Source organism: Hylobates moloch, unplaced genomic scaffold (genome assembly GCF_009828535.3).
Source record: "Hylobates moloch isolate HMO894 unplaced genomic scaffold, HMol_V3 SCAFFOLD_1, whole genome shotgun sequence".
Classification (NCBI taxonomy): domain Eukaryota; kingdom Metazoa; phylum Chordata; class Mammalia; order Primates; family Hylobatidae; genus Hylobates; species Hylobates moloch.
This window is the reverse complement of record NW_026652276.1, coordinates 211453310-211476133: the sequence shown is the minus strand read 5'-3', so window position 1 is coordinate 211476133 and position 22824 is coordinate 211453310. Positions and strand designations below refer to the sequence as shown.

The window sequence follows — 22824 nt, the reverse complement described above, 5'->3', positions numbered from 1 at the left end:
TACTAAATGAAACTCCTCAGCCTGGCATCTATTCCTCTATCTCAATAGCTTATCCTAGAGCCAGAAAAAGCCTTGAGGAGACAATGTCTTCTGGCTTCCAGATAAAACTTATCCAAATTTTTTGGCAACTCATCCCTAATGATTTTAAAATTTGAAAAGGCTTGTCTTTTTGTCTATCCTTAAAAGCAATATCAAGTATTATCTCCTAAGGGGGATCTAAGGAGTGGGGGAAATTTATTGTTCCTCCTCACCACAGTGCAGTCCACAACCGCTGGCTGGCCCACAGGTGGCTCAGCACCTCCCTAGTCAGGGTGTCCCACCTCTACGAAAGCGCCAGCACTGAAGGTCACCCAGTGTCATTCTTTGTATGCAGTACACTCTTGGTCACCAAATAGTATTGTGAAATACAGATCATTCAGCCGCTACTACCATCACTACTCCTACAGGGCACAAGAAAGCAATCGCTAATCTCTTTTATAAATGAACAGTCCTAACTTCTAGGCTCAGAAGTGATAGATAAAACTTAGCTGTTGCAATTATATAATTCCCTGACATGAAATTTTATTGGATTTAATATCTACATGATATAGCCATTTAAGAGTATAACTTGAGGAAAAAGGAAAAATCTACCTGATCAAAAAACATGTTGGGGTGGCCTATCAGAATCTTAAACTTCCCCTTTAGCATCTATAATGAAGATATAGATGAAGTGCATCCATTCCGTAATTACTGAGCTCCTATTATATGCCAGGCAGTGAGCACCTGCTCATCAGCTCATTGAGAATAGCCATGCTCAAGATCCACACTCCTCATGTAACTTTCTAATTGATCTTCCCAGATAAGAGTTCCTCAACAGGAGCGATAATCCAGTTCACTTCGTGGCTATAAGTATAAAAGAAGGCACTGACATTCTGTTATGTACATAACTTCCTATGAATTTGATTTAATGCGACAAAACATGAATACCTTTGTGTGAACTGACAAAATCCACTTCTAGAACTGCAAAGCCAAGGACCGTATCCATGACCTTCACACTACACCAACTTGGAGCCATCCTTTTTGACTTCTCTCATAACTCACTTCTATTCCAAGAACAACAAGTCTTCCTCTTTACTTCCTAGGACATTTGCTTTGGTGTCTCAAGATAATGGATAGTCAGGGACATTGGAGTTTGGATATGCCTATATTAAGAAGTCTTCCAAGTGGGGTAAATGAAGATTTTCCTAGGGTACGGTAAGACTGCAAGGAATACCCAGGCAATATCCTCAAATCTGTCTGAGGAGAGTTTTAAAGGAATAAATTTCCCGATCTTCAACTTCCCTATGAAATATTTTCTAAAACCAGGCCAATGCCCTGCTAATTTTTGTATTTTTAGTAGAAACAGGGTTTCACGGTGTTGGCCAGGCTATTCACTGGTGATTCATCATGTACTAGACACAGGCCCTCTGGTTGAAACATTTAAGAGAGAGAATCTGATTAGCCAGCAATAGGCCAGTAGCTTGTATCCACCTGTGTCTGAGTCAGGTGTTTAACAATGATCCAGCTCATTATATCTGGAGGGATGAGATCATGTAGTATGTTAGGCCGTGTCTTTCTGGGAACTCTGAGTAGGAAGGGTAGGCCAGGCATTACCAAGCAAATTGAATAATAGCTATATATCCATGCTTGGATATATTTTAGGTGTATGTTTGTAACCTTCTTAAGTTGTAAAGGTTGAGCAGGACCAAATTATACATCTGATACATCTGGATCCTAGAAGGAGTGATAGAAATGCTTTAATATTTTTTGATGCACTGTTGTTCTGTTGTGATTGTTTTTTATTTTTTGCATTACATTGGTAGCAGCGTGAGACTTGACCATGCTAGTGCTAGCAATAAAACTCTTTTTTTCATCTGAATATTGCCCTCAGTCTTTTTACTCATCTTTATCTGCCACCACCTTCCCAGTGCTTTTTCCCAGTTAAAGTTAAAAAGAACTGTATTTCCAGAGGTTTTATGTTGAGGGCTCACTATAGTAGTACACTACACATTTAATTCTTTATGTATCTCAGATAATGAGGGATTACATTTGATTTCTGGGACTCTGTGGGATCTGTATATAATATGTGCCCTTCACATAGAGGAATCTTCATAACTTCAAAAGCAGGCTCCATCTCCATATAGGAATTTCTTTATAACTTTCCTGATGGGTTCAGCCTCTACTTGTGTATTTCTTCCAAACTGAGATTCTCCATTTTGAGACAGTTTATTTCATTGTTGAACAGTTATTCTTCTTTATATATAATCTTAAATGTTCTTTCTTAAAGCTTCAACTTTGTTGTTTGGGTTCTGCCCTTTGGGATATTATTACTATATTATCATCCTTTTAGTGCATTCTAAATATTTGCACAGAAACAAATACAAGATTGGTTTTTGAAAATTATTTTGAAGTGTAAGAGTAATTTTGGATAAACATGCTTTTCCATAACAATTTTTTCTTTTTGAATGTTATTAGGGAACAATGTTGCAAGCCATTGAGAGATACATGAAGCAGGCCATTGTGGATAAAGTTTCCAGTGTATCCAGTTCAGCACTGGTGTCTTCCCTGGTAAGTGAACAAGCAGCTTCCTAGTTCTTAAGCATGGTACGGTTTTGAGTTGCGAAAACAAAGTATCACTATGATTCTCTCACAGATGAAACAGTTAAAAATATGTGGCGGGGCGCGGTGGCTCACGCTTGTAATCCCAGCACTTTGGGAGGCCGAGGCGGGCGGATCACAAGGTCTGGAGATCGAGACAACGGTGAAACCCCGTCTCTACTAAAAAAAAAAAAAAAAAAAATTAGCCAGGCGTGGTGGCGGGCGCCTGTAGTCCCAGCTACTCGGAGAGGCTGAGGCAGGAGAATGGTGTGAACCCGGGAGGCGGAGCTTGCAGTGAGCCCAGATTGTGCCACTGCACTCCAACCTGGGTGACAGAGTGAGACTCCGTCTCAAAAAAAAAAAAAAAAAAATATGTATACACCTCTATTACTTTATCCAAGTATGTTTTATCTAGAGCAGGGGTCCCCACCCCAGGGCTTCAGACCAGTACTGGTCCGTGGCCTGTTAGGAACTGGGCTGCACAGCAGGTGGTGAGTGGCAGGCAAGCGAGCATTACTGCCTGAGCTCCGCCTCCTGCCAGACCAGCAGCAGTGTTAGATTCTCATAGGAGTTCGAACCCTATTGTGAGCTACGCATGTGGGGATCTAGGTTGCCGGCCTCATATGAGAATCTAATGCCTAATGATCTGAGGTGGAACAGTTTCATCCAAAAACTATCCCCCTGCCCTCTGTCCATGGGAAAATTGTCTTCCATAAAACCAATCCCTGGTGCCAAAAAGGTTGGAGATTGCTGATCTATAGGATCACTGAGCAATTAAAAACATAAAATTTTCGTATGTTTGAAAGGTCTTGGAAATCTGAAAATTATGTTGTACACATAATAAAAGAGGGGTAAGTGTGGGGTATGGGACAGGGAAGAAACCTAGGGCCCTTTTCTTTCATTTAAAATCTTCTTTATGACCTGCCTTTATGACTTCTACTACTTGTCTCTTTGTCCTCTGCTTTTTCTGGTGCCTTTGTCTACGTGTGTCCTTCAATCCAAAGTTTCCTGTCCCACTTCTGAATTTCCTCCCAGGAAGTGGTCTTTTTTTAGTAATATATTTTTCTTTCCATTTTTCAGCAGAACACAATTTATACATTAAAACCTATCATATTGCATTTGATTAACATCAGTTACCTATGTGTGAATGTGTAAGACATCTAAATACAAGAGTTCCTGATTGTGGAATATAATTGGCTGAGTTTTATAGCAGAGAATATACTAGTACTGTCTTTCTTCCAGGGGAGTTTCCTGGAAGTAAAGCTTGTTACGATAACGTTATTTAAGCACCATTCTGTTGACTGTCCATCCCCATCCTGTTCTTCCTCTTTCATTACTTCCTTTTACACACCTCTCCCAGCTTACATATACTCACCTTTGTAACAGGTATGGGAGAAAATACTTCTGGTTTATCAGTTGCTCCAGGAGTAGAGACACAAAATAGACTTATAAGAGCTACATAGTTTTCTTCCTTTTGGGAAGTGTCTGTGATTTTCCAAGAAAACTAACTCATGTTTCCAAGCTTCTAGTGACCATGCACTATTTATTCTCATTTTTTTTTTTCTGTATTTAGCACATGATGAAGATAAGCTATGATGTGGTTAAGCGCTGGATCAATGAAGCCCAAGAAGCTGCATCAAGTGATAATATTATGGTCCAGGTACTGTCATTGAATCACATTAGCTTGTCTCAGGATCAGCATTCTTTAAACCTGTATTGTAGGGGCAGTGTATTGATTCCCTAGATAAACATTAACTAAAGGCAAATTAAGCAGCTACTAGTACGTATTCTGAAGTAGGAATCTCACTAATTATGATTACTGCCATTTGAATACTGCCCTTCAAGTGTTTTGTAGAAGCTAGATGACCCTTTGTAGGAATATTTGGGAAAGATTTTTATATTCAGTAGTAGATTGAGATGCTCATTGCAGTCTTTTATTTGAAAAATAATTTGTGTAAAAAGATAATTCCAAGTTCTGAGGCCTTGATTATAGGCATTATAAAAATCATACGGAGCAGCTTTTACTTTATGAAAGTTTGAAACCATTTTGTCAAAAAGAGCTTCTTTTGATATTTATTAGGTTATTCTTAAGAGGAACAAGATTAAATTCTTCACTGGAAATTGTATGTAAAGTACCCCATTTTATTTGAGAGGGTGTTTATGCCCTCTTGATGTTTATAACTTCTATGGTAGCATATTCAGTTATTAGGAAACAGAGTAGTCATTTTTCCCTTGGGAAACACTCTCGTTCTCCTGACTCTGATCGTGTGTTTTTATACAAAGTGTCAAGATAATGACACTCTTGTAGCCTGCTTTAGGAGATTAATCCTTTAATTACTAAGGTGGCCACAGATGATGTAAAGCCACTCGTAGAGACAGCTAGCACCAGTAAAGCCCTGGACCCGAGAGCGCGTGTACTGAGGATGTGTGAGCCAGTGTTGAGTCTGCTAGAGCCATCTTCAGATTGTGTGTCACCTCCCTTATACCTGCCAGTCTGAATTGACAGCTTCTGGGGGTAAATTAGAAACGTTTAATCTTTTTAGTCTTGCCTGTGTTTAGCTTAGTGTGAAAAAAAATTTGTGTATCTGTGACCTGGGTATTTTAAAGAAATCTTTAATCTAGTTCCATGTAATTCTATTTTTGTGTAAATATTTTGATGTCTTTCTAATCCATGTCCTACCTTGTTTTTCATGTTCTTTAGTACCATGCATTGGGAGTCTTGTATCACCTTAGAAAGAATGATCGACTTGCTGTTTCCAAGATGTTGAATAAGTTTACTAAATCTGGTCTCAAGTCACAGTTTGCTTACTGCATGCTGATCCGAATTGCCAGTCGCTTACTAAAAGAAACTGAGGATGGGTAAGTGTCTTCACCTAAACCTGGGTTATTTTCCATTTGCAAAGTTAATATACCTTAGAGTTTATTTCCTTCATGAATTTTTTTGGGGCAGTGCTGACTTTACAGATGAGTTCGATGTTTTTCAATTTTTTAAAAAAATTATGGAGTTTCAAGTCACACTTTTTTTAACCTTAATGTATGCTCTTGTATATGCACTTAATTATTAATAGCACATTAACAAACTGATATTGAAGAAAAAATATATGCATTGATCATAAGATATATAGATAATTAAATATGAAAGTTGGCGGGGACATTAAGAATTATCCTATCTATCCCTTTTATTTTTATAAAAGAGAATGTTGAAGTACTGCATTTAGTTATTTGCCCAAGATCATTCCGCAAGTCTGAGGCACATAAGATGTGACCAAATATACTTCAGCAGTCTTTTGAAGGCTAGGGAAGGGCAGGAAAGAGATCTTTTGAGGTATAGTAAGCTGGGCATGGATCTAGGGAGCAAAGAAGACCCCTTCCCCAGCCTGAAGGCTTATGGCTTAGCTCTAAAACAAAGATTTCTTATGTGGCCTGGGAACCTGAGGTGTAACACAGAGAAAGATCTCTAGAATCTGCCACTACTACTAATGCCCTGCTGAAAGGGGAATCCTGATCTGTTCCTCAGATCATTTGTAAACAGCAGATAACTGAATTTAATTAAAGTTGCAGCAAAGTCCTGACCCAGATCAACTATTAACTGCTAAAAATGGAAAGGGACCTGCACTTTTCTAATGCTAAGTATTATTTATATCAGTCTGTACTGCATCTTTGTAAGCAGTGTCTAGCAAACAATCAAAAAACACAAAGAGTCAGGGATATGTAACCCATAAACAAGAGGAAGAAAAGCAATCAGTAGAAGCTGACTTACAGATGACCCACATACAGAAATTAGGAGGCAGTGACTTTAGAAATTACTAGGCAGTGACTTTTAAACAACTTTTGTAAAGTGAACACCAAAGGAGTTTTGTAAAGTGAACTTTTGTAACTTTTGTAAATTACATCTTTCCACTAAAGAGTGGAAAAGATGGACAAAATGTGTAAATGGGTAAGGAATTCAATAGATAAATAGAAACTAGAAAAAAAAATCTTGAACCAAAAAATACAATATCAAAAATAAAAAAATTTTTGAAGCCCTTAATAACAGATTGGACACAGTGGAAAAAAGATTAGAGAACTTAAAGACAAGTCAATAGAAATTGTCCAAACTGAAGCATAGGGAGAAAAATAAGAAAATAAAATAAAATAATAGAACATCTGAAGCCTAGGGAATATATCAAAAAGTCTAATACTTGTGTAATGAGTCTCAGAAGGAAAGGAAACAGAATGGAGCAGAATAAATCTTTGAAGAGATAATGGATGTGTTAGTCCGTTTTCATGCTACTGATAAAGACATACCTGAGACTGTGCAATTTACAAAAGGAAGAAGTTTAATGGACTTACAATTCCATGTGGCTGGGGAAGCCTCACAATCATGGTGGAAGGCAAAGAGGAACAAGTCACGTCTTGAATGGATGGCAGCAGGCAAAGAGAGAGAGCACTTGTGCAGGGAAACTCCCATTTTTAAAACCATCAGATCTCATGAGACTTACTGTCATGAGAACAGCACGGGAAGGACTTGCCCCCATGATTCAATTACCTCCCAGTTGGTCCCTCCCATAACACGTGGAAATTCAAGATGAGATTTGGGTAGGGACACAGGCTAACCATATCAGTGGATGAGAATTTTCCAAAATGAATGAAAGGGGCTGGGTGCAGTGGCTCATGGCTGTAATCCTAGCACTTTGGGAGGCTGAGGCAGGTGAATCGCTTGAGCTCAGGAGTTCGAGACAAGCCTGGGCAACATGGCAAAACCCCATCTCTATCAGAAGAAAATACAAAAATTAGCCAGGCATTGTGATGCAGGCCTGTGGTCTCAGCTACTCAGGAGTCTGAGGTGGGAGGATTGGTTGAGCATGGGAGGCTGGGAGGTGGAGGTTACAGTGACCTGAGATGACACCACTGCACTCCAACGCGGGTGACAGAGTGAGATCCCCATCTCAGAAAATAACAACAACAAACCCAAAATGAATCCAAGATGGCCAGTGACACTCAAGTAGGATAAATAAAAGCCACACCTAATCATAACCTAGTCATATATATCACAAGTAAAAAGTTGAAAACTGAAAGAGAAAGAATGAAAGAAAAGCTTGAAAGTCGCCTTTTTTAAAAAAAAGGCACATTCCATGCTCATGGGTTGGAAGAATCAATATCGTGAAAATGGCCATACTGCCCAAGGTAATTTATAGATTCAGTGCCATCCCCATCAAGCTACCAATGACTTTCTTCACAGAATTGGAAAAAACTACTTTAAAGTTCATATGGAACCAAAAAAGAGCCCGCATCGCCAAGTCAATCCTAAGCCAAAAGAACAAAGCTGGAGGCATCACACTACCTGACTTCAAACTATACTACAAGGCTACAGTAAACAAAACAGCATGGTACTAGTACCACAACAGAGACATAGATCAATGGAACAGAACAGAGCCCTCAGAAATAATGCCGCATATCTACAACTATCTGATCTTTGACAAACCTGACAAAAACAAGAAATGGGGAAAGGATTCCCTATTTAATAAATGGTGCTGGGAAAACTGGCTAGCCATATGTAGAAAGCTGAAACTGGATCCCTTCCTTACACCTTATACAAAAATTAATTCAAGATGGATTAAAGACTTATATGTTAGACCTAAAACCATAAAAACCCTAGAAGAAAGCCTAGGCAATACCATTCAGGACATAGGCGTGGGCAAGGACTTCATATCTAAAACACCAAAAGCAATGGCAACAAAAGCCAAAATTGACAAATGGGATCTAATTAAACTAAAGAGCTTCTGCACAGCAAAAGAAACTACCATCAGAGTGAACAGGCAACCTACAGAATGGGACAAAATTTTTGCAACCTACTCATCTGACAAAGGGCTAATATCCAGAATCTACAATGAACTCAAACAAATTTACAAGAAAAAAACAAACAACCCCATCAAAAAGTGGATGAAGGACATGAACAGACACTTCTCAAAAGAAGACATTTATGCAACCAAAAAACACATGAAAAAATGCTCATCATCACTGGCCATCAGAGAAATGCAAATCAAAACCACAATGAGATACTGTCTCACACCAGTTAGAATGGTGATCATTAAAAAGTCAGGAAACAACAGGTGCTGGAGAGGATGTGGAGAAATAGGAACACTTTTACACTGTTGGTGGGACTGTAAACTAGTTCAACCATTGTGGAAGTCAGTGTGGCGATTCCTCAGGGATCTAGAACTAGAAATACCATTTGACCCAGCCATTCCATTACTGGGTATATACCCAAAGGACTATAAATCATGCTGCTATAAAGACACATGCACACGTATGTTTATTGCAGCACTATTCACAATAGCAAAGGGTTGGAACCAACCCAAATGTCCAACAACGATAGACTGGATTAAGAAAATGTGGCACATACACACCATGGAATACTATGCATCCATAAAAAATGATGAGTTCATGTCCTTTGTAGGGACATGGATGAAACTGGAAAACATCATTCTCAGTAAACTATCGCAAGGACAAAAAACCAAACACCGCATGTTCTCACTCATAGGTGGGAATTGGACAATGAGAACTCATGGACACAGGAAGGGGAACATCACACTCCAGGGACTGTTGTGGGTTTGGGGGAGGGGGGAAGGACAGCATTAGGAGATATGCCTAATGCTAAATGACGAGTTAATGGGTGCAGCAAACCAACATGGCACATGGATACATATGTAACAAACCTGCACATTGTGCACATGTACCCTAAAACCTAAAGTACAATAATAAAAAAAAAAAGAAAAAAAAGGGCACATTAGATTCATAGATTCAGGGAAACAAAAATAAGAATGGTTGACTTCTCATTAGAAAAATGGATATGAGAGGATAATGGACATCTTAAAATTGTTGAAACAAATAACTGAAAATCTAGAGTTCTATACTCTAAAAGTATTCCTCCAAATGAAGGTGAAATTAAAACATTTTCAACCAGGAAAAAACAAAAACCTGAAAGGATTTGTGTCCGCATACCTGCATCATGAAGGATGCTAAAAGGAGTTTTTCCAGCTAAAAAGAAATGATAGTAGATGGATGCCTGGATCTTCAGGAGGAATGAAGAACAAGAGAAAGGGTAAATGTGTAGGTAAATTAAAAGGTAAATATGTAGGTAAATTATAAATATGTACAATTTTTACTAAAACCAGCAGCAAATTGTGGGGCTTATATATATGTAGAAGTGAAATATATGAAAATAGTAGTATAAAGGGCATGAGGGAGAAAAATGGACATTTGTAAAGTTTTTGTATCATTCATGCAGTAGTATATTATTTGATGATACACTATGATAAGGATGAATATTGTAATCTCTTGAGGATGAATATTATAACTAACAAAATTTGTAAAACATATAGATCTTAAATGTCAACAGAGAAGATAAAATGGAATATTTAAAAATATTCAGTTGAGCTTCCTCCTTCCAATAGTGGTGTAGCTTGGCCAGCTTAATCCTCCTGCAAATAATGATTGTCATTAATACAAAGATATGCCTTCCCCAAACGAAGATAACCCACAACAGTATGAAAATATTGGGGAGTGGTGAAAAGCAAGCAAAAACTGGAGGGAAGCAGTTGATGCCTGAAAGACAAAAGCTATACTGGGTGAAATTTGTGGGTTTTTTTTGCTGTTCTCCTGAGGGCATTGTATGATTCCTCAGTGTAGGATGACAGAAAGCTACAGTATTTCTGGACAGAGTGGTCAAAACAGTTTGAGGTTGGAAGAGTAACTGAAAACTTAGAGTGGAAAATGTGGAAAAGAGGGAGCCATAAAAGGAATGAGTCTCAAAATGAATTTTAAACTCTGCAAAAATCACTGGCTTACCAACTGAGCTACATATATACAGGAGAATACTCTAGGAGACCTTCCAAAAGCAGTAGTTGTAAGATGAAAGAACTGAATGGAGAATTCAGCTGCAACTCACTATGGAGGAAATAAAGTTTGGAGTTTGATCCCAGCCAAGCTTCTTACTAAAGAAACTCCATAAGTTCTAGAGTCTTTACAGTATATCATTACAGTGTTTAGTAGATGGTAAAAATTACCAGAAGTACAAAGAATGTGGAGAATGTGACTAGTAGCCCAGAGAAAAAGCAATCAGTAGAAACTGACCCTGATGTGATCCAGACATTGGAATTAGCAAACAAAAACTTTGTAGCATCTATTATAAATTTGTCCATGACTTTATTTATTTGTTTATTTATTTATGACAGAGTCTCTCACTCTGTTGTGAAGCCTGGACTGCAGTGGTGTGATCCTGGCTCACTGCAACCTCTGCCTTCCACGTTCAAGCAATCCTCTCACCTCAGCCTCCCAAGTTGCTGGGACTACAGGGATGTACCACCACACCTGGCTAGTTTTTGTACTTTTTGCAGAGATGGGGTTTTGCAATGTTGCCCATGCTGGTCTCAAACTCCTGAGCTCAAGCAATCAATCTGTCTCAGCCTCCCAAAGTGCTGGTATTATAGGTGTGCACCACCGCACCCAGCCTTGTCCATGACTTTAATGGAAAATAGTTATCATGAATGAACAGAGGAAATGGAAACTACAAAAAGAGCTAAGTAGAAATTCTAGAGCTTAAAAATACTCTGTCAGGATTCAACCAGAGAAGTAGAACCTGGAGGATATAAATATGTAGAGATTTGTTCATTGATTATGTAATTCGGGGGCCAGCTAAGCAAATCTAAAATTCATAAGATAGGCTGTCAGGAAGGGAAGATTGCAGGGAGGCTGGAACTCGGGCACAGGACAAAGTTGCTCTTCATAGGTGAAATTTGTCATTTCACATTTTACCGTAAACAGCAAGATAAAACTGGGTCACATCTTCATTTTTGGAATTTTCTTCAAGTAAATATCCAATGTCATCGTTTACAAGTTCTGCTTCACAAGTAACAACAGGGCACAAATTCACTAAGCTCTCTGCCAATACATAATAACAAGGATCTACCTTACTCAAGTTTACATTAACATGTTTTTCACTTCCTTCTGAGCCCTCACTACAGCATCTTTTAAGTCCAGATTTCTGTAGGCAGTTCATAAGCCTTGACCAGCAGTGTCCTTAAAAAGCAGATCAATTGATCTTTCTTTCCCTTTCCTTCCTTCCTTCCTTCCTTCCTTCCTTCCTTCCTTCCTTCCTTCCTTCCTTCCTTGTTTCTTTCTTTTCTTTCTCTCTCTCTCTTTCTTTTTCTTTCTCTTTCTCTTTCTTTCTCTCTCTCTCTTTCTTTTTTTTTTTTAAAGTCTTGCTCTGCTGCCCAGGCTGGAGTACAGTGGCACAGTCTCAGCTCACTGCAACCTCCGCTTCCTGGGTTCAAGCCATTCATATGCCTCAGCCTCCTGAGTAGCTGGGACTATAGGCATCCCAGCACTTTGGGAGGCTGAGGTGGGTGGATCACTTAAGATCAGATTTCTTATAAGTCTCTTCAAAACTAGGCTTCCTCCATCATGCTCCTCAAAATTCTTCCAAGCTTCCACCCAGTGCCTAATTCCAGTCAGTTCTACAATTTGGGTTTTTGTTGCAGTAACACTTCACTTACAGGTACCAAAATCTGTTAGTTTTTTTTATTGCTGCCATAACAAATTACCATTAAATGTAATGGCTTACAAGATCCATTTATTATCTCATAGATCTATAGATTAGAAGTCTGACACAGGCCTCATGGGGCTAAAGTGAAGATGTTGGTGGAGTGCTGTTGCTTACTGGAGGCATTGAGGAAGAATCCACTTCCAATCTCATTTAAGTCATTGGCCAAATTCATTTCCTTGAGACTGTAGCTTGTAGGTCTCTGTTTCTTTGCTGGCTTTCAGCTGGAGGTTAGTCTGTGCCTCTAGAGGTTGCCTGTATTCCTTCTCAAGCTTTCAATGAGCAACTAAAGGCCTCTCTTGAGTCCCTTGCATGTTGATTCATACATGTCAGAGCCAGCAATGGTGTGTTGAGCTGCACTTTGAATCTCTCTGATTTGCCTTTCTGCCACATTTCTTCTGCCTCCTCTTTCAGCACATCTGCTTTAAAGTGCTCGTGTGATTAGATTGCACCTACCTGGGTAATTTAGGTGACAATCTTAATTATATCAGCACAGTTCCTTTGCCATGTTGTAACGTAACATATTCATCATTCTAGGAATGAAGACATAGACATCTTTGGGGAGCCATTCTGCCCCAGCAATCACAATAACTGAATCAGATAGTTTGCTAAATGGACTTAACAGCAGATTAGAGATGGCTGATGAGAGAGTCAAAGAGAGTTAGTGAATTTGAAGATAGAACAAGAGAAAGTAGCTAATTTGAAGAACAGAGAGAAAACAGATTAAAGAAAATAAAGAGCCTCGAAGAACTGTGGGATAAGATCAAGTGGCCTAACACATATGTAATTGGAATCCGGAAGCAAAGATGATAGAATGGAGCAAAAAATATATACGAAGAAATAATGACCAAATATTTCCCAGTATGGGTTTATTCTAGTAGTATAAGGTTGATCTAACAGTAAAACATAGCATAATATACCTCATTTTAAAAATACAGAAGAGTCAGCCGGGCGCGGTGGCTCACGCTTGTAATCCCAGCACTTTGGGAGGCCGAGGCGGGCGGATCACGAGGTCAGGAGATCGAGACCACGGTGAAACCCCGTCTCTACTAAAAATACAAAAAATTAGCCGGGCGTGGTGGCGGGCGCCTGTAGTCCCAGCTACTCGGCGAGGCTGAGGCAGGAGAATGGCGTGAACCCGGGAGGCCGAGCTTGCAGTGAGCCGCGATTGCGCCACTGCACTCCAGCCTGGGTGACAGAGCGAGACTCCATCTCAAAAAAAAAAAAAAAAAAAATACAGAAGAGTCTTAATGCCTTAATGGGTGCAGAAAAAAGCAGTTGATAAAATTTAATGGCAACTCATGATTGAAATCTCTGCAAACCAGGACTGGAAGGGAACATGATTATTCCAACAACAGTACAAAAAAACTCTACTAAACTTTATACTTATTGGTGGACTATTAAAAGCTTTCCCCTTGAGATTGTGAATGAGAGAGACAAAAATGCCTGCTATTTTTATTTTTTAAATAGTATTTTGCCAGAAGGCTTACTTTGTGCAATAAGTGAAGAAAATAAAATGTCTAAAAATTTGAAAGGAGGACGTAACAGTATATTTGGAGACAATATGGCTGTATATATAGGAAATGCAAAATAACCTGTACATTATCTATTAGAGCTCATATGTAAAGTTACCAGCGTTGCTGGTCAATATCCAAAGTCGTATTATTTCTTATTCCAGCAACCCATCAAAAAGATAACATTTTGAAAAGATGGTACGATTTATAATTATATTGAAATCAAATCCTTCGGAATGTATCTGCTAAAATTTGTGTCTATCTCTACACAGAAAATTATACAATATTAAAGTATGACCTAAGTAAATGAGGTATATAACATTTATGGAATATTCAATATTGTAAAGATACATCTTCTTAAATTGACCTATGGATTCCACAAACCCCTAATTACAGTCCCAATTGGCTTCTTATAAATAACCAAACAGAAATACATACATTTGTGTGTTAAAAGACATACAGTTGATCCTTGAACAACATGGGTTTGAACTGCATGGGTCCACTTACACGTGGATTTTCTTCCGCCTCTGCCACCCTTGAGACATCAAGACCTCCTCTTCCACCCCAGCCTACTCAATGTAAGATGATGAGGATAAAGACCTTTATGATGATCCACTTTCACTTAATGAATAGTTATATCTTCTCTTCCTTACGATTTTCTTAATATTTTCTTTTCTCTAGCTTGCTTTATTGTAAGAATACATATTACATATAACATAAAACGTGTTAATGAACTATTTTTGTTATCAACAAGATGATTAATAGTAGGTTATTAGTGATGTTTTGGGGGAGTCAAAAGTTACATGTGAATTTGCAGCTACATGGGGGTTGGCACTGTTAACCCCATGTTGTTTGAGGATCAGCTGTACAAGATGCCTATAGTACTGTTATTCATAATTGCCACAGAATGCCTTTTTTTTTTTTTTTTTTTTGAGATTGAGTTTTGCTCCTGTGCCCAGGCCAGAGTGTAATGGTGCCATCTTGGCTCACTGCAACCTCTGCCTCCCGGGTTCAAGTGATTCTCCTGCCTCAGCCTCCCCAGTAGCTGGGATTGCAGGCACGCGCCACCATGCCCTGCCAATTTTTTGTATTTTTAGTAGAGACGGAGTGTGACCATGTTCGTCAGGCTGGTCTTGAACTCCTGACCTCAGGTGATCCACCTGCGTCGGCCTCCCAAAGTGCTGGGATTACAGGCGTGAGCCACCATGCCCAAATTGCCACAAAATGGAAGCAGTCCAAATGTCTATCAGTGCTAGAATCAAAAAATAAATTGTGGTATATTCATATAGTCAAACAGTATACAATAATGGAAATGAACAATTACTGTTAAATACAATCACATAAATACATCTCACCAAGAAGTCATACACAAATGAATACATTTTATATAGTTCCATTTATGTTTATTTTAGACTTAACATAGGCACAACTAACCCATGGTATTGAAAGTTAGTATAGTGATTATCTCTGAGGTAGGAGCACATTAATTTTGTAGTAATTCACGTATGATTTTCATACTGTCATGTGTAACACCAGATTAAAGGGATAGTAAATATTTATTTTTCCATATAATTTTTGCAGTTTGGGTTTGAGAGTGTCTTAGCTGGATGGTTCTTATTTGGGGTAGAAAAGTTGATAATTCTGAATTGATGTTTAAAAATAATTTTTTTAAATTAGTAACAAGCTCTAAAATTCCAGAGGATGACAACATGATAAATAATGGTGTAGAAGGTGGTATTAGTTTATGGCCATACCACCTTAAACAAGCCAGGTCTCATCTGATCTTGGAAGCTAAGCAAGGTTGGGCCTGGTTAGTACTTGGATGTGAGACTATCTGGTAATACTGGATGCCATAGGCTTTAAAAAAAAAAAAAAGGAAAGTGGTTGGCCGGGTGCAGTGGCTCATGCCTGTAATCCCAGCACTTTGGGAGGCCGAGGCAGGAGGATCACTTGAGGTCAGGAGTTCGAGACCAGCCTGGCCAATATGATGAAACCCCCGTCTCTACTAAAAATACAAAAATTAGCTGGGTGTGATGGTGTGTGCCTGTAATCCCAGCTATTCAGGAGGCTGAACAGGAGAATTGCTTGAACCCAGGAGGCAGAGGTTGCAGTGAGCTTAGACTGTGCCACTATACTCCAACCTGGGCAACAGAGCGAGACTTTGTCTCAAAAAAAGCAAAAAAAGGAAGGTGGTATTAGATGGAAGTAAAAGTATGCTGTGTATGTGTGTTGTCATCTTGTATGGGAGGAAAATATGGTAATAATATAAAACTTTATTGTTAATATTATAGATATAGCTAATATAATATTTAATTATATAAAGAATGTAAATTGAATGTAAAGCTTTCAAAATGTCGAAGAAAAATGGAATGAGGAAAAGTTGATTGAAAATTGATAAGGAAAAAATTGATTGAGGTAAAGCCTTCAAATAGACAACAGGAAAGAAATCAGGTAGAAGTAATGTAACTGTATGTGTTATCTCTTGCTATGTGGTATATTGGACCAAAAATTCACAGCTTATAAGTAATACTTATTATTCCCCAGTTGCTGTAGTCAGGGATCTGAGAGAATCTGTCCAGTTTGATTCAAGGTCCCACCCTCCTATGAGTTTATAATCAAGTCATTGGCCAAGCCTGCAGTCATCTGGGCCTGGAAGATCCACTTAGAATTTTACTTATATAGTTGTTGACAAGCCTCAGTTTCTCCCTGGCTGTTGGCCAGATGCTTTAGTTTCTCACTTTGAGAGCCTGCCTGCCTGCCTGCCTGCCTGCCTGCCTGCCTGCCTGCCTTCCTTCCTTCCTTCCTTCCTTCCTTCCTTCCTTCCTTCCTTCCTTCCTTTTTTTATTATACTTTAAGTTCTGGGGTACATGTGCAGAATGTGTAGAACGTGCAGTTTTGTTGCATAGGTATACATGTGCCATGGTGGTTTGCTGCACCTATCAACCTGTCATCTACATTAGATATTTCTCCTAATGCTATCCCTTCCCTAGCTTCCCACCCCCGACAGGCCCCAGTGTGTGATGTTCCTCTCCTTGTGTCCATGGGTTCTCATTGTTCAACTCCCACTTATGAGTGAGAACATGTGCGGTGTTTGGTTTTCTGTTCTTGTGTTAGTTTGTTGAAAATGATGATTTCCAGTTTCATCCGTGTCCCTGCAAAGGACATGAACTCATCCTTTTTTATGGCTGCATAGTATTACATGGTGTATATGTACCACATTATCTTTACCTAGTCTATCATTGTTGGGCATTTGGGTTGGTTCCAAGTCTTTGCTATTGTGAATAGTGCCACAATAAACACACATTGCATGTGTCTTTATAGTAGAATGATTTATAATCCTTTGGGTATATACCCAGTAATGGGAATGCTGGGTCAAATGGTATTTCTGGTTTAAACCCTTGAGGAATTGCCACACTGTCTTCCACAGTGGTTGAACTAATTTACACTCCCACCAACAGTGTAAAAGCGTTCCTATTTCTCCACATCCTCTCCAGCATCTGTTGTTTCCTGACTTTTTAATGATTGCCATTCTGAGTGGCGTGAGATGGTATCTCATTATGGTTTTGATTTGCATTTCTCTAATGACCAGTGATGATGAGCTTTTTTCCTGCCTGAATGTTCTCACAGCATGGCAGCTGGCTTCTCCCAAAGCAAGGGAATTGAGAGAAAGAGTGAGCCTGATATGGAAGTTGCAGTGTTTTATAACCGAATCTCCAAAGTGACAGGCCATTACCTCTCATGTATTCCTTTGGTCACACAGACAAACTCTGGTGTATATAATGTCTACACAAGGATGTGGAATTGTAGAAGTGGATATTTTGGGGGGCCATCTTGGAGGCTGGCTAGAACACAAAATATGTATCATAATGAATGTAATTGAATTTACATATTAAAAGAGGCTCAGATTGGGTAAACAAAATGAAACAAGAGATCTTTATGCCTTTACAAAAGACACTTATAAACAAAATGACAGGAAACATTGAAAATAAATATATAAAAAATATATACTAACTATACACTCACACACATAAAAAATGCCATGTAACAATATTAATATAAGCCAAAATAGGAATCAGTGTGTATAGCACTAAAAATAACAAAATGGGCCAGGCATAGTGGCTCACGCCTGTAATCCTAGCACTTTGGGAGGCCAAGGTGAGTGGATTGCCTGAGCCCAGGAGTTCGAGACCAGCCTGGGCAACATGGAAAAACCCTGTCTCTACTAAAAATACAAAAAAATTAGCCAGGCGCGGTGGCATGTTCCTGTAGTCCCAGCTACTAGGGAGGCTAAGGCACAAGAATCTCTTGAACCCCGGAGGCGGAGGTTGTAGTGAGCCTAGATTGTGCCACAACACTCCAGCCTGGGCGACAAGAGTCTCTGTCTCAAAAAATAAATAAATAAATAAAAATGACAAAATGGAATTTTGTATTTTGACAAAAGTAATGGTCTAAAAAAATATAACAGGAACGAACTTGTATACACTTAATATTAACAATATATAGGTTCAAAATATGCACATCAAAATCTTAATACAGGAAACTAAGTCCTCTTGATCTCTTCATGGAAACTTTAACACAACTATCTCAGAAACTGAGAAATCAAGTATAAAAATGTAAGGCTGTAACTGATTTGCATGTTACTGATTATAACCCTGCATCTAAGAGAGAATATACAGTATTAATTCTTTCTAAAATTTTAAATTGAAAACTGTACTTATAGAAAACTGCATAAAACATAATAGTTGTGTGTCCAATATATACAGTTGCTATGAAACGCCCTTATAATGACCACATGCATTAGGAAGTAGCACATTTCTTTGTACCCCAGAAATGCTTTATATATCTTCCTTGATCATGATTATTTACCCCCAGAGCAAATTACTATCCTAATTTCATATCAAATTTTTCCTGGGTATGCATCCCTAAACAGTAAAGTTTAGTTTTGCCTTGTTTTGAACGCTCTGTCAATAGAATCATGTTATATTTTGTGTCTTCTTTTTTTTTTCTTCTAGTGAAAATATAGAGATTTACTGCAAAGAGAAATGTACAAACTCAAGGGGAGTGTGGGCATACTCAAGAGAGAGTTCCATACAAGGGGGGTTTGGGGCTGCTACCTTTATGGGTCGCTTTAACTAAGGGTAGAATATTTATGAAAATCTCTAGGAAAAGGTGGCAATGTCTCTGAACTGTAGTGCCACCCACTCATACCCAATGCGGGTGTTCTTGTAACTGTCATGGCGCCAATGGGTGTGTGACTTAGTATGTTAATGAGCATATAATGAGGTCCTAGGTGAAATCTAGGTCAAATCCAGTGCCACATTGGGTCTGGTTGGTCTTAGCCAGCTCTGTTCACATGCTGTTTTTCAGGGACTTCCCAGCCCATAGCCTCTAGTCATGTGAAACTGCTGCCTGGAGTTTTCTATACTCAGGTGACCACCCAGTATTATTCCTGTCTCATTTTATCCCCCTCAGAGACTTCCATCCCTTATTCTTAAGGGTTGATGAGGGAGGAGGACAGTTTTCTATATCTGCTTCCTGCTGATTTAGGGGCATTGGCCCTGCCTGGCACCAGCATGGAAACCTCTGGCTGCCTGCTCTAAGAGTCCCAAGGATGGGTCATCAGAAGAGTCTGCATCTGAGGCAGGGATTGCTTGGAATCCTTGCATGACCATCATTTTGACATGGAACTTTTGCAACCTAGAAGACATCACTTTACAGAGGTTAAATAAGCAAGGACTAAAAACCAGTAATAAGAGGATAGCTACTAGAAGTCCTAGGAAAGGTAGGAACCATGTCACACTAGGTAGGTAGCTTGTGATGGTGTCCCAGCTGGTTTGAATGGTAGAGTTATTGAAATTATTTAGCTGGATAGCCTGTTGGTAAATCTTTTGAACTTGTAGTTCAGCTAATACTGAATTGTTAGTATAAGAACAGAAGATGGGGTTTATTGCAGTGCAAGCCCCTCCAAGCAGTTGATGCTTTGGCCCAGTTAGGGCCTCATGCAGTGGCTTAGTAATGAGCTGAAATCCTGGAATCCAAATCGTGCCATACCTGGGAAAGTTATGAATTGCTTCTTCATTTGCGAAGATCTCATCTTTAAGATAGCCTCCTTAGCCTCCTTTTGTTTGACAGACGAGATCCGGTTTCCTGGGCTTAGGATGTACCCCAGATATTTTATTTCCATTTTAGAAATCTGGGCCTTAGATGGAGAGACCTGATAATCTTTCTCCCAGGAAGTTTAGGACTTGAATGGTATCCTTATCTGAGTTCTCTTTAGTGGAACTATATACAAGGATGTCATCCACATATTGGAGTATGGCTCCCCTTTCTAGCTCTAGCTCTCTTAATTCTCATGCCAAGGCATTGCTGAACAAGTAAGGGCTATCCCTAAAGCCCTGAGGCAGTACTGTGCAGGTGTACTGCTGGGTAATAGTAGTTTCAGAATTAGTCCACTCAAAAGCAAACAAATATTGAGAGTCAGTGCGCAGAGGGATACAAAAAAAAAAGCATCCTTGAGATCTTATACCATGAACTAGCCCTTGCTCTAATGTCCCAGCTTCCTACACTAGAAGCAGCAACCACTTCCTACAGGTTTGCTGTTAGGGCTGTTTGGTCCTTGGGCGAAGAATCCCCCTGGGTGTCATTTGGGCCTGCCGTCTGTCCCATCGTTTGCCATGCTGGGTTCTTTCAGCCTCTTCAGCCCTGTCCCTATTATTGAATACCCTAAAAGCTACATGAAACATGTGATTAATAGGCATTTGGGATCCCAAAGCCAATTTCTGCACTTTCCTCCTCATGTTCCTCCTGATGTCAGATGCTGATAGACTAATAAAGTATGTCCTTAGAAAAATTTGGCCAGCATCAATATTGGGGTCAATGTTAGTATATATTTTTTAGGGCCTTCACAAGCCTCCTCTGGAACACAGCAGGGTTTTCATCTTTTCTTTGAGTTATTTCCCTTGTTTTATCATAGCCCACAGGCTTAGTGGTACATTTTTTTCATTCTTTTCACTAAACAAGTCATCATGTGATTTTTTTTTTTTTTTCTTAGATAAGCCTGGCCCTGTTGATAATTCTAATTAGGGCCACTGTTAGGCACAGACATGGCCTTTACAGTATATTGTTCGGGGTCCCAAGCCGACAAGTTGTCAGCATAAGCCTGGGTCTGTGCCCAAATACACTGCTTTTCCTCAGGGGTACAACACATGGACAAGATAATATGAATATGTCCCCAAGTTAACTCAGATGAGAGTGAGAGAGCCCAAAACCAGTCCATAACTTTAGTTAGGTCCTCTGGAAATTGGCCCAACCTCTGTCTGCAGTAGGCTAGATCAGACATCGAAAAAGATATACACACCCAGATAGTCCCAGCACCCCCACTGGCCACCTCCCTAAGTGGGCATAACTTAGAATGGTCAAGAAGATAGGAAATGCACTGTGGACAACCCCAACAGGGCTCTGCTCCTTCTGTAGAGAAGGGTGTGAAGGTTGGTAAGGAGATGGACTAGCAGGAGTCTGGGGGTATGTTTCCCAAAAGGGGGATCGTGCAGGGTGTCTGGTGTCCCATTTGGTTCCCCTGAAGGGCTGTGAGCATAACAAAGGCAGCAATTCCCGCAAGGGTCAAGGTTCTGATAAAGAGCCATGAAGGTTTGTATTAATACATATGCTATTTCAGTACACTTCTTCTGATGTTTACAAAAAAGATTTAATTCCAAGATGGTATTGCATTTTAGGGTCCTAGACTCTGGCCATTGCACCCCATTTTCTAAAAGAGTTACCCATAGCCTTGACTTGTCCTCGGCACAACCTGAAAGAGAAAAGAACAGTATAGTTCCCTCTTTGGAGGGACTAGTTCCAGCATTTACAAAATGCCAGGTGAATGAGCTGGTGGTTCTAATGTGGCTGCCGATGCTCTGAGCTAGGTGGCCATAAAGATGATACTGGTGGGCTGCAGTGGAGTCCCCAGATGCCATTGGGACCTCAACTCCAGCCAGTGTCCAGGCTCTTGACACCAGCTCCATGGTCAGGCCAGGGAGACAGTCGTCCATGTGTTCCCTTGGCTGGCTGCCTTGGTGTTCAGGTGTCCCTGGAGCCCTAGTGTTGCCCAGGCTTCCATGGCCCCTGGGGCTTTGGTTTCAAGGTTGAGTAGGATGAGTGTGGACCTAGTTTGAAAGCAGCAAGCTGCCAAAATCCATCCGAATATTTATTACAAAGTAAAACTTCCGAGTAGAGATAATTCAGCATGGCCAATTAATAGCCACCTTGAAGGGCCCCCTTAAAACAATAGGCCTAGATTTGGCATTCCAGTGGACCTATTTTGCTGTGTCCAGAGTTCACTAAACTTTTGTGTGAAGTATGAGGAAGAAGCATGAGAAGAGAAAACCGCAAAAGCAGGGTTTAAAGAGAGATGGGAAAGGGAAAACAGTTCCCAACTAAGGTCAGTGTCTTAGCACAGCTGGTCCCTTGGGAGAACAGAAGACTTCCCAGGAAAAAGTCATAATGCTCCTTGGCAGCGGTCCAGCCACTGGGACATGGGATTTTACCCTACTCACCCTCATTAGCCTCTTGTCCAGGAGGACCATGGCACCTCAGAGCTCAGGTATAGGTCAAAGCCTTCCCACCTCCATTTGTCACTGTCAGGGCAAACTGTGTTTTCCAGCTGGAGGGAGCAGAGGCGCTATGGCTGAGGGGAGTCAGGCTGTAGGAACAAGGAAGAAAGTAGCAGTAACTCCAGAGAACGAGAAGACTCCAGTTAAGGCCCCAGTGGGACTTACCAACTGCTGGTGGTTCTAATGTGGCTGATGATGCTCTGGGCTGAATGGCCATAAAGATGATACTGGTAGGCTGGAGGGGGGTCCCCAAATGCCGATGGGACCTCAGCCCCAGCCGGTGTCCAGACTCTTGACACCATCATGAGAAGGAATTCAAGGATGAGTCAGAAAATAGTGAAAGTACAGAGATTTTACTTCAAAGCAAAAAGTGTACACTCAGGGGAGTGTGGGGGTACTCAAGAGAGTTGCATCTTGTTTTGTTCATTTAGTATTTCCTTCTAAGATTTCACCCTTGTTTTTGCTTATAGCTTTTGTTCACTTAAATTCTATTTTATATTTC

The 22824-nt window shown here is 39.9% G+C and overlaps 1 protein-coding gene across 2 annotated transcripts in view; it reads left to right on the top strand.

Moving 5' to 3' along the window:
* Positions 1 to 22824, top strand: part of COPG2 (COPI coat complex subunit gamma 2) — a 164476-nt gene that overhangs the window by 59041 nt on the left and 82611 nt on the right. For both annotated transcript variants that reach the window (XM_032761744.2, XM_032761747.2), the window contains 3 exons: positions 2494 to 2586; positions 4190 to 4276; positions 5318 to 5475. In XM_032761744.2, coding sequence (XP_032617635.1) covers positions 2494 to 2586; positions 4190 to 4276; positions 5318 to 5475 — 338 coding nt within the window. The remainder of the gene's footprint in view (positions 1 to 2493; positions 2587 to 4189; positions 4277 to 5317; positions 5476 to 22824) is intronic.